Raw genomic sequence first — 12,333 nt, 5'->3', positions numbered from 1 at the left:
ACTCAAGTAGTGCTCCAACAGCACGGGTGGATTCTGAATTTTCCAAAATCCCAACTGATCCCGACGACACGTCTGCTGTTCCTAGGGATGATTCTGGACACTGTCCAGAAAAAGGTATTTCTTCCGGAGGAGAAAGCCAGGGAGTTATCCGAACTCGTCAGGAACCTCCTAAAACCAGGGACAGTGTCTGTGCATCAATGCACAAGAGTCCTGGGAAAAATGGTGGCTTCTTACGAAGCGATTCCATTCGGCAGATTCCATGCACGAATTTTTCAGTGGGATCTGCTAGACAAATGGTCCGGATCGCATCTGCAGATGCATCAGCGGATAAAATTGTCGACAAGGACAAGGGTCTCTCTGCTATGGTGGTTGCAGAGTGCTCATCTGTTAGAGGGCCGCAGATTCGGCATACAGAACTGGGTCCTAGTGACCACGGATGCCAGCCTGAGAGGCTGGGGAGCGGTCACACAAGGAAGAAACTTCCAGGGCGTGTGGTCAAGCCTGGAAACGTCTCTTCACATAAATATACTGGAACTAAGAGCAATCTACAATGCTCTAAGCCTGGCAAAACCTCTGCTTCAGGGTCAGCCGGTGTTGATCCAGTCGGACAACATCACGGCAGTCGCCCACGTAAACAGACAGGGCGGCACAAGAAGCAGGAGGGCAATGGCAGAAGCTGCAAGGATTCTTCGCTGGGCGGAAAATCATGTGATAGCACTGTCAGCAGTGTTCATCCCGGGAGTGGACAACTGGGAAGCAGACTTCCTCAGCAGACACGATCTTCACCCGGGAGAGTGGGGACTTCATCCAGAAGTCTTCCACATGATTGTAGTCCATTGGGAAAGACCAATGGTGGACATGATGGCGTCCCGCCTCAACAAAAAACTGGACAGGTATTGCGCCAGGTCAAGAGACCCTCAGGCAATAGCTGCGGACGCTCTGGTAACACCATGGGTGTACCAGTCAGTGTATGTGTTCCCTCCTCTGCCTCTCATACCCAAGGTACTGAGAATTATACGGCAAAGGGGAGTAAGAACGATACTAGTGGCTCCGGACTGGCCAAGAAGGACTTGGTACCCGGAACTTCAGGAGATGCTCACGGAAGATCCGTGGCCTCTACCTCTAAGAAGGGATCTGCTTCAGCAGGGACCGTGTCTATTCCAAGACTTACCGCGGCTGCGTTTGACGGCATGGCGGTTGAACGCCGGATCCTAAGGGAAAAAGGCATTCCGGAAGAGGTCATCCCTACCCTGGTCAAAGCCAGGAAGGAGGTGACTGCACAACATTATCACCGCATTTGGAGAAAATATGTTGCATGGTGTGAGGCCAGGAAGGCCCCGACAGAGGAATTTCAACTGGGTCGATTCCTACATTTCCTGCAAACAGGATTATCTATGGGCCTCAAATTAGGGTCCATTAAGGTTCAAATTTCGGCCCTGTCGATTTTCTTCCAGAAAGAATTGGCTTCAGTTCCTGAAGTCCAGACTTTTGTAAAAGGAGTACTACATATACAGCCCCCGGTTGTGCCCCCAGTGGCACCGTGGGATCTCAATGTAGTTTTGGATTTTCTCAAATCCCATTGGTTTGAGCCACTCAAATCGGTAGATTTGAAATATCTTACATGGAAAGTAACCATGCTACTAGCCCTGGCTTCAGCCAGGAGAGTGTCGGAATTGGCGGCTTTATCGTATAAAAGCCCATATCTGATTTTCCATTCGGACAGGGCAGAATTGAGGACGCGTCCTCATTTTCTGCCTAAGGTGGTATCAGCGTTTCACCTGAACCAGCCTATTGTGGTGCCTGCGGCTACTAGCGATTTGGAGGATTCCAAGTTGCTGGACGTTGTCAGAGCATTGAAAATATATATTTCAAGGACGGCTGGAGTCAGAAAATCTGACTCGCTGTTTATACTGTATGCACCCAACAAGCTGGGTGCTCCTGCTTCTAAGCAGACGATTGCTCGTTGGATTTGTAGCACAATTCAACTGGCACATTCTGTGGCAGGCCTGCCACAGCCTAAATCTGTCAATGCCCACTCCACAAGGAAGGTGGGCTCATCTTGGGCGGCTGCCCGAGGGGTCTCTGCATTACAACTCTGCCGAGCAGCTACGTGGTCAGGGGAGAACACGTTTGTAAAATTCTACAAATTTGATACCCTGGCTAAGGAGGACCTGGAGTTCTCTCATTCGGTGCTGCAGAGTCATCCGCACTCTCCCGCCCGTTTGGGAGCTTTGGTATAATCCCCATGGTCCTGACGGAGTCCCCAGCATCCACTAGGACGTCAGAGAAAATAAGAATTTACTCACCGGTAATTCTATTTCTCGTAGTCCGTAGTGGATGCTGGGCGCCCATCCCAAGTGCGGATTGTCTGCAATACTTGTACATAGTTATTGTTACAAAAAAATCGGGTTGTTTATTGTTGTGAGCCATCTTTTCAGAGGCTCCTACGTTATCATACTGTTAACTGGGTTCAGATCACAAGTTGTACGGTGTGATTGGTGTGGCTGGTATGAGTCTTACCCGGGATTCAAAATCCTTCCTTATTGTGTACGCTCGTCCGGGCACAGTATCCTAACTGAGGCTTGGAGGAGGGTCATAGGGGGAGGAGCCAGTACACACCACCTAGTGGTCAAACTTTTAAATTTTGTGCCCTGTCTCCTGCGGAGCCGCTATTCCCCATGGTCCTGACGGAGTCCCCAGCATCCACTACGGACTACGAGAAATAGAATTACCGGTGAGTAAATTCTTATTTTTCACAACAAGTAATTCAAACAATGCTTACAGCAAGGAAACAGTCACTTGGATCGCATTTATTACCGAATATGGTATTCTTATATTCAGTGGTGCAGTGCTATGAGCCTTGACCCTAGGTCTTTCAGAGTTTCTAGAGTCCTAGCATTCCTTCAGGCAGGAATGGACAAAGGTCTCCGGGTGGCCTCCTTGAGAGTTCAGGTGTCAGTGGTTCAAATAGGGCAACCTGAAGCACCTTTAGGACTAAATTTAGATACCAAGGAGCTGTAGGAAGAACAAAAGGAGGTTGGATGTGAAGTACTCTTTGGAAAAAAGTGCGAACATCCTGTAGGTTAGCAATTTTCTTTCTCTTTCATCCTCTAGGGGACACTGGAGCGTTCCTTAGACATTAGGGGTGTAAAGCTTGCAACCGGAGGTGTGGCACAATCTAAAATTAGCATTGTCTGCACAGCCGGCTCCTCCCCCTTCACATTCCTCCTCCCTCAGTTTGGAAAATTGTGCCTAGGAGGTACAAGCACAGAAAGGAGCTCCTGCTCCCTGAAGATTTCTTTCTTCCATTTTTTTTTTCCTTTATACTGACCCAATCCCTCCTAACTAAAGGGAGGGTTCAGGTTTCAAAAGAAAAGATGGTAAATGCCCGATCCCACCTAAATGAAAGGGGGTGTAAGCTTTACCAGATGAAAAGGTTGCGTCCCCCTAATAAAAGGGGGACAAAGTTCAGGAGTGGAGACAATGATTCTGACTGAATAGAGACTAAGATCCCAGTGACAGGGTTCGTTATCTCTATCTGAAGATTCTCTTCTAACAGTGAGTAGACGGCTGAGCCGAGAAAAAGAATATCCTTATTAGAGAAGAGCAGCTGGAGCCGAGCCAACCTGTTAAAAAGGGGGGAAAAGGTTTCCATGAAGTGGAGAGACAAGGACCCTGATTGAAAGGGTCGGCATCTCTCCTAAGCAGCACAGTGAGTTGATTTACAGGCAGCATTTTTAAATAGACACAGATAGACAGAGACAGTCCGTACAGACACTGCCTGTAAGGACCTACTGTTGTTAGTGCCTGGGTCACCAAGGCTATTATAGCATGGTCTGGTTGTATTGTTCAGGCTGTAGAGAAAGATACAGAAGGAGTAAATAGTTAGACTAGCGGAGCACATCGATGAGTCGATTACTTACAATTGCCAGGCCGCAAAGGGATGCTACCAGAATTGCATCATACTTCTCTTCGTCGGCCATATCAGAAATAAGGATTCTGTGGCTGAGACCGGAAAATCTTTATAGCTGCAAGGGCATCACACAGACCTATGAGGTCCGTGCTTTGGAAAAATGGTTCGGGCAGAACAGGCAGGAGGAGGTCTCCCAAGGAGGGGACGTTTTAATGGGTCTATAATTAGACAAGTGGATTTCACAAACAGAGGAAAAAATCCTCCTTTCTGCGTACCACGTTTCATAAAGCTACGCAAATAGGCAGAAATTACTCTGGTCCAGTACTTAGCTCCTTTCGTGCTAGAGAAGAGGTTTTTGCGTTCAGGCGCGTGAAAACAAAGACCATTCTCAGTACACAGTCCAGAAACTGGTCTCTAAGACAAGCTCACCTTGGGCGTCCTATGATAGGCGCAGGTTTTGAAAGGTTTCGGGACACCTGGGCCGAGACTTTGCCAAATAACGGGATTCAACGGAATCCAACGGGATTGCCTCGGTGCCCACAGAAAGCAAAAGCCCTACTGATAGCGATCCAAAAATTGCTACAGTCAGAAGTCATTACTCCAGTTCCCGCCTCTCAAAAAGGAACGGGGTTCTATTCCAATCTTTTTGTCGTACCAAAGCCGGACGGGACGGTCAGAACGATACTCAATTTAACAGCTTTAAACCGATTTCTATGGGTCTACAAATTCAAGATGGAATCAATTCAGTCGGTCATTGCAGGTTTGGAACGAGACGAGTTCATGGTATCCATGGACATAAAGGATGCATACCTCCATGTCCTGATTTGGTCTCCTCACCAAGCTTACTTAAGGTTTGCACTGGTGAAGGCTCACTACCAGTTCAAAGCCCTACCATTCGGTCTATCGTCAGCCCCGAGAATCTTTACGAAGATCATGGTGATAATGGTTGCAGGATTGAGACTGTTGGGGTCACGATAATACCTTATCTAGACGATCTATTGATCAAGGCCTCCTCTCAGGAACAGCTGATAAAGGATGCTCGGACATCTCCGAATTTCTCATTCGACATGGGTGGATTGTGAACTTTCAGAAATCCAATCTCATACCGACTCAACGGATTCAGTTCCTCGGTCTCATCTTGGACATGGTAAAATTGAGAGTCTTCCTACCAGAGCACAAGAACCAGGACCTACAGAGGTTAGTGGCTCAGGTACTACGGACACAGACTGTTTCTCTATACCTCTGTGGGCAACTTCTCGGGAAGATGGTGGCGTCGTTCGAAGCTCTCCAGTACAGCAGACTTCATCCCGACCATTCAAGATGACCCTCATTGGTCAGGGAGCAGGTTCACACTGGCTTCTACATCGAAGAATCCGACTTCTACCGCGCATACGAACCTCCTTGATTTGGTGGTCGTAGCACAAGAATCTCGCAGCAGGCAAGAGATTCGGCATTTGGGATTGGAGGATCCTGACAACGGACGCCAGTCTCAGAGGTTGGGGTGCCGTCCTAGAGGAACATCAGTTTCAGGGCAGATGGACGTTACAGGAGAGCAGACTACCCATAAACATTCTAGAACTGAGAGCTGTTTACAATGCGCTTCTCTTAGCCGAAGACCTAGTCATGGGTCAACACTTAGAGATACAGACGGACAATGTCACGACGGCGGCTTACATAAACCGTCAGGGAGGACCAAAGAGCAGGATGGCGTTAAAGGAAGCCACAAAGATCTTGTTGTGGGCAGAAAGGTGAAACGTCATCCTCTCGGCTGTGTTCATTCCAGGTGTGGAGAACTGGGAAGCGGATTATCTCAGTCGCCAGGACATGCATCTGGGAGAGTGGTGCCTACATCCACAGATTTTCGACATGGTGGTGAGGAGATGGGGCCTACCTCAAGTAGACCTCATGGCGTCTCGGCAAAACCATCAGCTGCCCAGATATGTGTCCAGGACAAGAGATCCAGCAGCAGGAGGGGTGGACGCATTAACATTTCCTTGGTGTTACAGGAGGGTTTACATTTTTCCACCCTTCCCCCTCATACCCAGGGTTCTGATAAGGATGAAACAAGAGCGAGTGTGGGCGATTCTAATCGCACCAGATTGGTCCCGCAGGAGTTGGTATTCAGACCTGCGAAGGTTACTCGCGGAAGATCCTTGGCGGTTATCTCAGAGAGAGGACCTACTGTCTCAGGGACCGTTCCACCACCCAGACCTGAACAGGCTGCGTTTAACGGCGTGGCTATTGAAACCCGGATCTTAAGGAACAGAGGAATACCACGAACGGCCATTCCTATGATGTTTGCCGCTAGGAAGCCGGTCACAGCCATGCACTACTACAGGATTTGGAAGAGGTACATGGACTAGTGTCAAGAACGTATCCAGACTTCTACTCTTCCTTCAGGCCGGTCTAGTTTTAGAACTGAGGCTGGGCTCTCTGAAGGTTCAAATTTTGGCTCTCCCTATTTCAACAGCGGTAAGCGTCCTTGCCAGAGGTTCAAACCTTTTTACAGGGGGTTCTGAGAATGCAGCCTCCTTTTCGTTCTCCTATTGCACCATGGGACTTAAATTTGGTGTTGGAATTTTTGAAATCTCCTACTTTTGAGCCGTTAGCAAGAACAAACCTGTGATATCTCTCTTGGAAGGTCACGTTATTGCTTGCCTGGGCTTCGGCCAGGCGGGTTTCTGAGTTGGGAGCCTTATCGTGTATGAGCCCCTTTTAACTTTTCATGAGGATAGGGCTGAACTCCGTACAAGAGCGGATTTCCTGCCTAAAGTTGTTTCGGAGTTTCACGTAAACCAGCCATTTGTGGTCCCATCTTTCCGGGGTCTCGCAGATGGGGACGTGTCCTTGGATGTTGTCCGAGCTTTACGGGTATACGTACAAGTTACGTCGTCCTTCAGAAAGTCGGACCATTTGTTTTTTCTTTATGATGGGCCTAAGAAGAGTTGGCCAGCATCTAAGCAGTCTTTGTCCAGATGGATTCGACTTGCCATTCGGCAAGCTTATATTTCCTGTGGCAAACAGGTTCCGGTTCAGACGGGTTCTCATACCACCCGATCAGTGGGTGCCTCATGGGCGGTGGCCAGAGGTGCTTCCACTGCTCAACTTTGCAGGCCGGCGACGTGGTCTTCAGCCCACACGTTCGCAAAATTTTACAAGTTTGATACCTTTGCGTCCGGTGACTCTTAAGTTCGGACGTTTAGTTTTGCAGACCACCGACAGCACTCCCTCCCTGGGGGATAACTTTGGGACGTCCCCGAATGTCTAAGGAACGCTCCAGTGTCCCCTAGTGGATGAAAGAGAAAAGCGGATTTTGGTACTTACCGATAAATCCATTTCTCTGAATCCTCTAGGGGACACTGGACGCCCGCCTCGGTGCTGTCGGCCTGCTGTGTTAAAAGTTCTTGTTTAAACAGTACGTACAAACAGCGTTGGTTTTTCGGTTAAGAGTTTCTTGGATGCTGGTTGCTATGTTGTACGGTTCGGTTCCTCGCCAGGTGCTCTAGTATCATGTCCTATTCTCTCAGTCAAATTTTCCAAACTGAGGGAGGAGTGATGTGAAGGGGGAGGAGCCGGCTGTGCAGACAATGCTAATTTTAGATTGTGCCACACCTCCGGTTGCAAGCTTCACACCCCTAATGTCTAAGGAACGCTCCAGTGTCCCCTAGAGGATTCAGAGAAATGGATTTATCGGTAAGTACCAAAATCCTCTTTTTGAAACCATACAGTCAGGATGGCCTGCTGACAAGCAAAGACTGGCTTCGGTGGCTTCGGATGACTATCTCGGAAGCTTATTCTAAAGCTGATCTCCCTGTTCCGAAAAACGTCTCTGCTCATTCTACACGTAAGGTAGGTCCATCTTAGGCAGCATGCCGTGGTGCCTCTGCGGAACAGATATGTAGGGAGGCCACATGGTCTTCCATTAACACATTCATTAGATATGATGCCTTTGATACCTTTGCCTCTCAGGATGCTGCATTCGGGCAAAGGATTCTCCTGTCCAATCAGAAGCGTCCCCTCCACTAAATTTGCTTTAGGACATCCCAATGTATATCCTGTGGATACTACTGTGGACCCTGCAGGAGAAATATGTAGTTATGGTAGACTTACCGTCGATAACTCTATTTCTCCTAAGCCCACAGTATGCACAGGGATCCCACCCTGATGCACCTGATTTGAGGATCCTTACACTTACTAACCTCTTCCTCCTTGTATGGAAGTGTGTATGTATGTTCTCGCCTGATCAGGGCTCTCTATGATGATCTTACCTTGAGCTTTGGAAAATAACTGAATTGCCTGATCCAGGAGGCGGGGATATAGGAGACTGGCCCGTTGCATTCTGGGTTGCCAAACGCTTTGATGGTTGGTGCCATTCCCCTGACGCTACCTCATATCCCAATGTATATCCTGTGGATACTGTGGACTTAGGAGAAATAGAGTTATCGACGGTAAGTCTACCATAACTACATATTTTCTATTGCTAGGATGCTATTCCAATGATCAGCAAGCTGCGGTACATTCAACGATTTGACAAAGCATTTAAACACGTTTTTGGGAAGACCCTCATTTGCCGCAGTATGGAGGTGTCCACGCAGCTGGCCAGGGCATTCACTATGGACTGTATCACCCTGGAAGGTCAGTCTCATCCAGATCATGATAACCTAATATTGGTGTCTGTGCCAGCTATGGCAGTGACTGTGTTATCCTGTTGGCGCTCTCTGTGGAACAAATTAGCATTGTGATATGTAACGTTATAGCCTGAATTTGTTCTTGGAAACCGTCCTATGTAAATAAGAATCCCAGACACCACTAGATGGGATCAGGCTTCAGATTTGTGTTCTTTTGTGGCAGCTGTTACAGAGAACATGAAAACTTCTCCTCAATTATATCCTCCGTCTAAATGCTCCCAGTAATCTCGGGGAGATGTCAAGTCGTGGAGAACCGATCAGCTTCTGTCATTTCATAGACTGTGCTAGATAAATGGCAAAACTGTCTGGTTGATTTGGGCAACTTACTCCACTTTCTCTCTCCAAGGGTTGATACATCTTCCCCTCTGTGAGCGTTTAAGTTCCTCTTTCAGCAGCCAGTCTTATATCCCTGAAGTTGTATTAGCAATTGGCGCCAGTTTATAACCCCCAAGAATGTGTTTAATTACCTGTTATTATAATATGTGCGTTCTGCCAGCTGCACGGTTTAAGACATTTCTCCTTCAGCCAAGTGGGGCACAGGCTAGCGCCACCCACAGGGGACAGGACACTATTACTACAAGGCTCCTACTATTCCTACTTAATACCATACCCCATTACCTCAGGAAGGAGGTTGGGGCCATGGGAGGGTGTTTCCTGTGTCATTTGTGTTTTTCAGGCAATGCGGTAGGCCCATGATCCTACCACAGTGTATGGAGCCAAGTCCTACCACTGGATATGGGGCACCTATATCGGGAGACGAGTGGATCCACTACTTTCCTCTTGACCTGTTTCCTGTATTTTATGATGTTTGCATAATAAACTGCCTTAGTTTGAGGTCTGCATGTTTGGGGTTTTCATTCATTCATTCTATTGTCTAAATGGGTTAATACTTGTCACAGGGGACCAGGTCAGTCATAGGGGCGCATTGACCGGCGGTTACTACGACACAAGAAAGTCACGACTGGAACTACAGAAAGACGTGCGGAAGGTGGAGGACGAACTTCATGCTCTGGAGGCCAAACTGAATGAGAACCTGCGGCGAAACATTGAGCGTATCCTTTTGCGGTTGCAAACGTGTAATTGGTGTGTAATTGGCTCTGCGGGGCTGTGTCTGGTCTCTGATCAGTGACCTATCCCCATATAGTTCCTCGTATATACACGCAGGTGTTCTAGAGATCATGGTGCACAGAAAGACGACGTGTTGTAGGGCAACAAGGTTCAATATTAATCTGACATCATCCCTATTGTCTGTCATTGATCTTTGTTTTGCGGTGTCTTCCAGCAGGGCTGCCTGAGATACAAATGTAGTGTAGCCTGCGTGGTGTTGTGTACGTTCCTTAGCCCCATGTAGGGATTAATAATGAAATCGACCAGCTGATGAATCAGATGCAGCAGATTGAGACGCAGCAGAGGAAGTTTAAAGCTTCTCGGGATAGTATATTGTCCGAGATGAAGATGCTGAAGGAGAAGCGGATACAGTCTGAGAAGACCTTCATGCCAAAGGTAGGCTTTGCTGTCCTATGTATGTATAACCATTGTTGGTCTATCACTGCTGATGTAAGGGTCAGGCTTTGTAAGAGTTGGGATACAGACATCGGGTATTTCCCCTGACCATATCGCTTTTCACAGCAACGCAGCTTGCAGAGCTTAGAGGCCAGCCTTCATGCCATGGAGTCCACCCGGGAGTCTCTGAAAGCAGAACTGGGGACAGACTTGTTATCTCAGCTCAGTCTGGATGACCAGAAGCGGGTGGATGCTCTCAACGATGAGATCCGGCAGTTGCAGCAAGTACGTTACATAACAGCGCTGTGAACTGGGCTTTACTGCGGTACGGTATGAAAACTGCCCCGGTGACTGCTCTCGGAATGCTCCGTAACGTCATTTTCCTTGTCTTAGGAAAACCGGCAACTTCTGAATGAGAGAATAAAGTTGGAGGGGACGATCACCCGAGTAGAAACTTACCTGAACGAGAATTTGCGGAAGAGATTGGACCAGGTGGAGCAGGTGAGTCCATCTTCTGTTCCCGTGATGGGATTGCATAAGAGAACCTGTTGCCTGGCAATGGTTTGCTGACTTTGCTGTGATTGATGAATATTTTTACTTTGTGCGTCACAGGAACTAAATGAGCTGAGAGAGACTGAGGGTGGGACGGTTCTAACCGCAACCACGTCTGAGCTGGAGGCCATCAACAAACGGGTGAAGGATACGTTGGCGCGATCAGAAGGTGAATATAAGCTTCACGTGCGTCTCCCCATCTTTGTATTATCGCTGGACTTTGTTTCTCTATCATCCATAAGGGATACTGGGAACACCTTAGTACGATGGGGTATAGATGGAGCCGGTGCACTTTAAATTTCTTCAACAGGTTGTGCTGGCTCCTCCCCTCTATGCCCTCCTATGCTCTCGCGCACACACCCGCAGCACGCCACACACCCCCAGTACAGAGCCTGAAGGTCGACAGAGGTGAGTGACAACTGGGGACTCTGCTTGCGGGGGACCTGGTTCCGTGTAGATTGGCGAGCGGTTGTGAAAATAGGTGTTGGTGCCTCGTTTTACACACATTGGGGACATTTGCCAGTATAAATATAACTATAGCTCCGGCGCCATTACAAGGGGTGGAGCTTCCCCAGAGTGGGACCAGCAGCTACTTGGCCCCCTTTCCTGCACTCACAGCGTTGCTACAGTACTGCCAGCTCCTCCAAGTGATCCTCAACAGCCAGGCACTGGTACAGGGGTGTAGTTAAGGGGGTGAGCCCGCTGTGGATAGATATATATATATATATATTTCTCTAACGTCCTAAGTGGATGCTGGGGACTCCGTAAGGACCATGGGGATTAGCGGCTCCGCAGGAGACTGGGCACAACTAAAGAAAGCTTTAGGACTACCTGGTGTGCACTGGCTCCTCCCACTAAGACCCTCCTCCAGATCTCAGTTAGATTCTTGTGCCCGGCTGAGCTGGATGCACACTTGGGGCTCTCCTGAGCTCCTAGAAAGAAAGTATATTTAGGTTTTTTATTTTACAGTGAGATCTGCTGGCAACAGACTCACTGCAGCGAGGGACTAAGGGGAGAAGAAGCGAACCTACCTAACAGGTGGTAGTTTGGGCTTCTTAGGCTACTGGACACCATTAGCTCCAGAGGGATCGACTGCAGGACCCGACCTTGGTGTTCGTTCCCGGAGCCGCGCCGCCGTCTCCCTTACAGAGCCAGAAGCATGAAGAGTCCGGAAAATCGGCGGCAGAAGACTTCGGTCTTCACCAAGGTAGCGCACAGCACTGCAGCTGTGCGCCATTGCTCCTCATGTACACCTCACACTCCGGTCACTGATGGGTGCAGGGCGCTGGGGGGGTGCGCCCTGAGGGCAATATATGACACCTTGGCTGGCAAATCTACATCATATATAGTCCTAGAGGCTATATAGATGTAAAATTACCCCTGCCAGTATTCCAGAAAAAGCGGGAGAAAGTCAGTTGAAAAAGGGGCGGGGCTTCTCCCTCAGCACACTGGCGCCATTTTCTCTTCACAGTGCAGCTGGAAGACAGCTCCCCAGGCTCTCCCCTGTAGTTTTCAGGCTCAAAGGGTTAAAAAGAGAGGGGGGGCACTAAATTTAGGCGCAATATATGTATACAAGCAGCTATTTGGGGAACAATCACTCAGTTATAGTGTTAATCCCTGCATTATATAGCGCTCTGGTGTGTGCTGGCATACTCTCTCTCTGTCTCCCCAAAGGAC

The 12,333-nt window shown here is 48.6% G+C and overlaps 1 protein-coding gene across 1 annotated transcript in view; it reads left to right on the top strand.

Annotated features, from left to right (window-relative positions):
- SMC3 (structural maintenance of chromosomes 3) overlaps window positions 1-12,333 on the top strand; it is a 123,312-nt gene that overhangs the window by 78,510 nt on the left and 32,469 nt on the right. The window contains exons 18-23 of the mRNA XM_063962634.1: window positions 8,398-8,548; window positions 9,501-9,653; window positions 9,953-10,104; window positions 10,231-10,389; window positions 10,498-10,605; window positions 10,717-10,825. Coding sequence (XP_063818704.1) covers window positions 8,398-8,548; window positions 9,501-9,653; window positions 9,953-10,104; window positions 10,231-10,389; window positions 10,498-10,605; window positions 10,717-10,825 — 832 coding nt within the window. The remainder of the gene's footprint in view (window positions 1-8,397; window positions 8,549-9,500; window positions 9,654-9,952; window positions 10,105-10,230; window positions 10,390-10,497; window positions 10,606-10,716; window positions 10,826-12,333) is intronic.

This window comes from Pseudophryne corroboree, chromosome 3 (genome assembly GCF_028390025.1).
Source record: "Pseudophryne corroboree isolate aPseCor3 chromosome 3, aPseCor3.hap2, whole genome shotgun sequence".
Taxonomy (NCBI): Eukaryota; Metazoa; Chordata; class Amphibia; order Anura; family Myobatrachidae; genus Pseudophryne; species Pseudophryne corroboree.
This window is presented reverse-complemented; position numbering and strand designations above follow the sequence as displayed.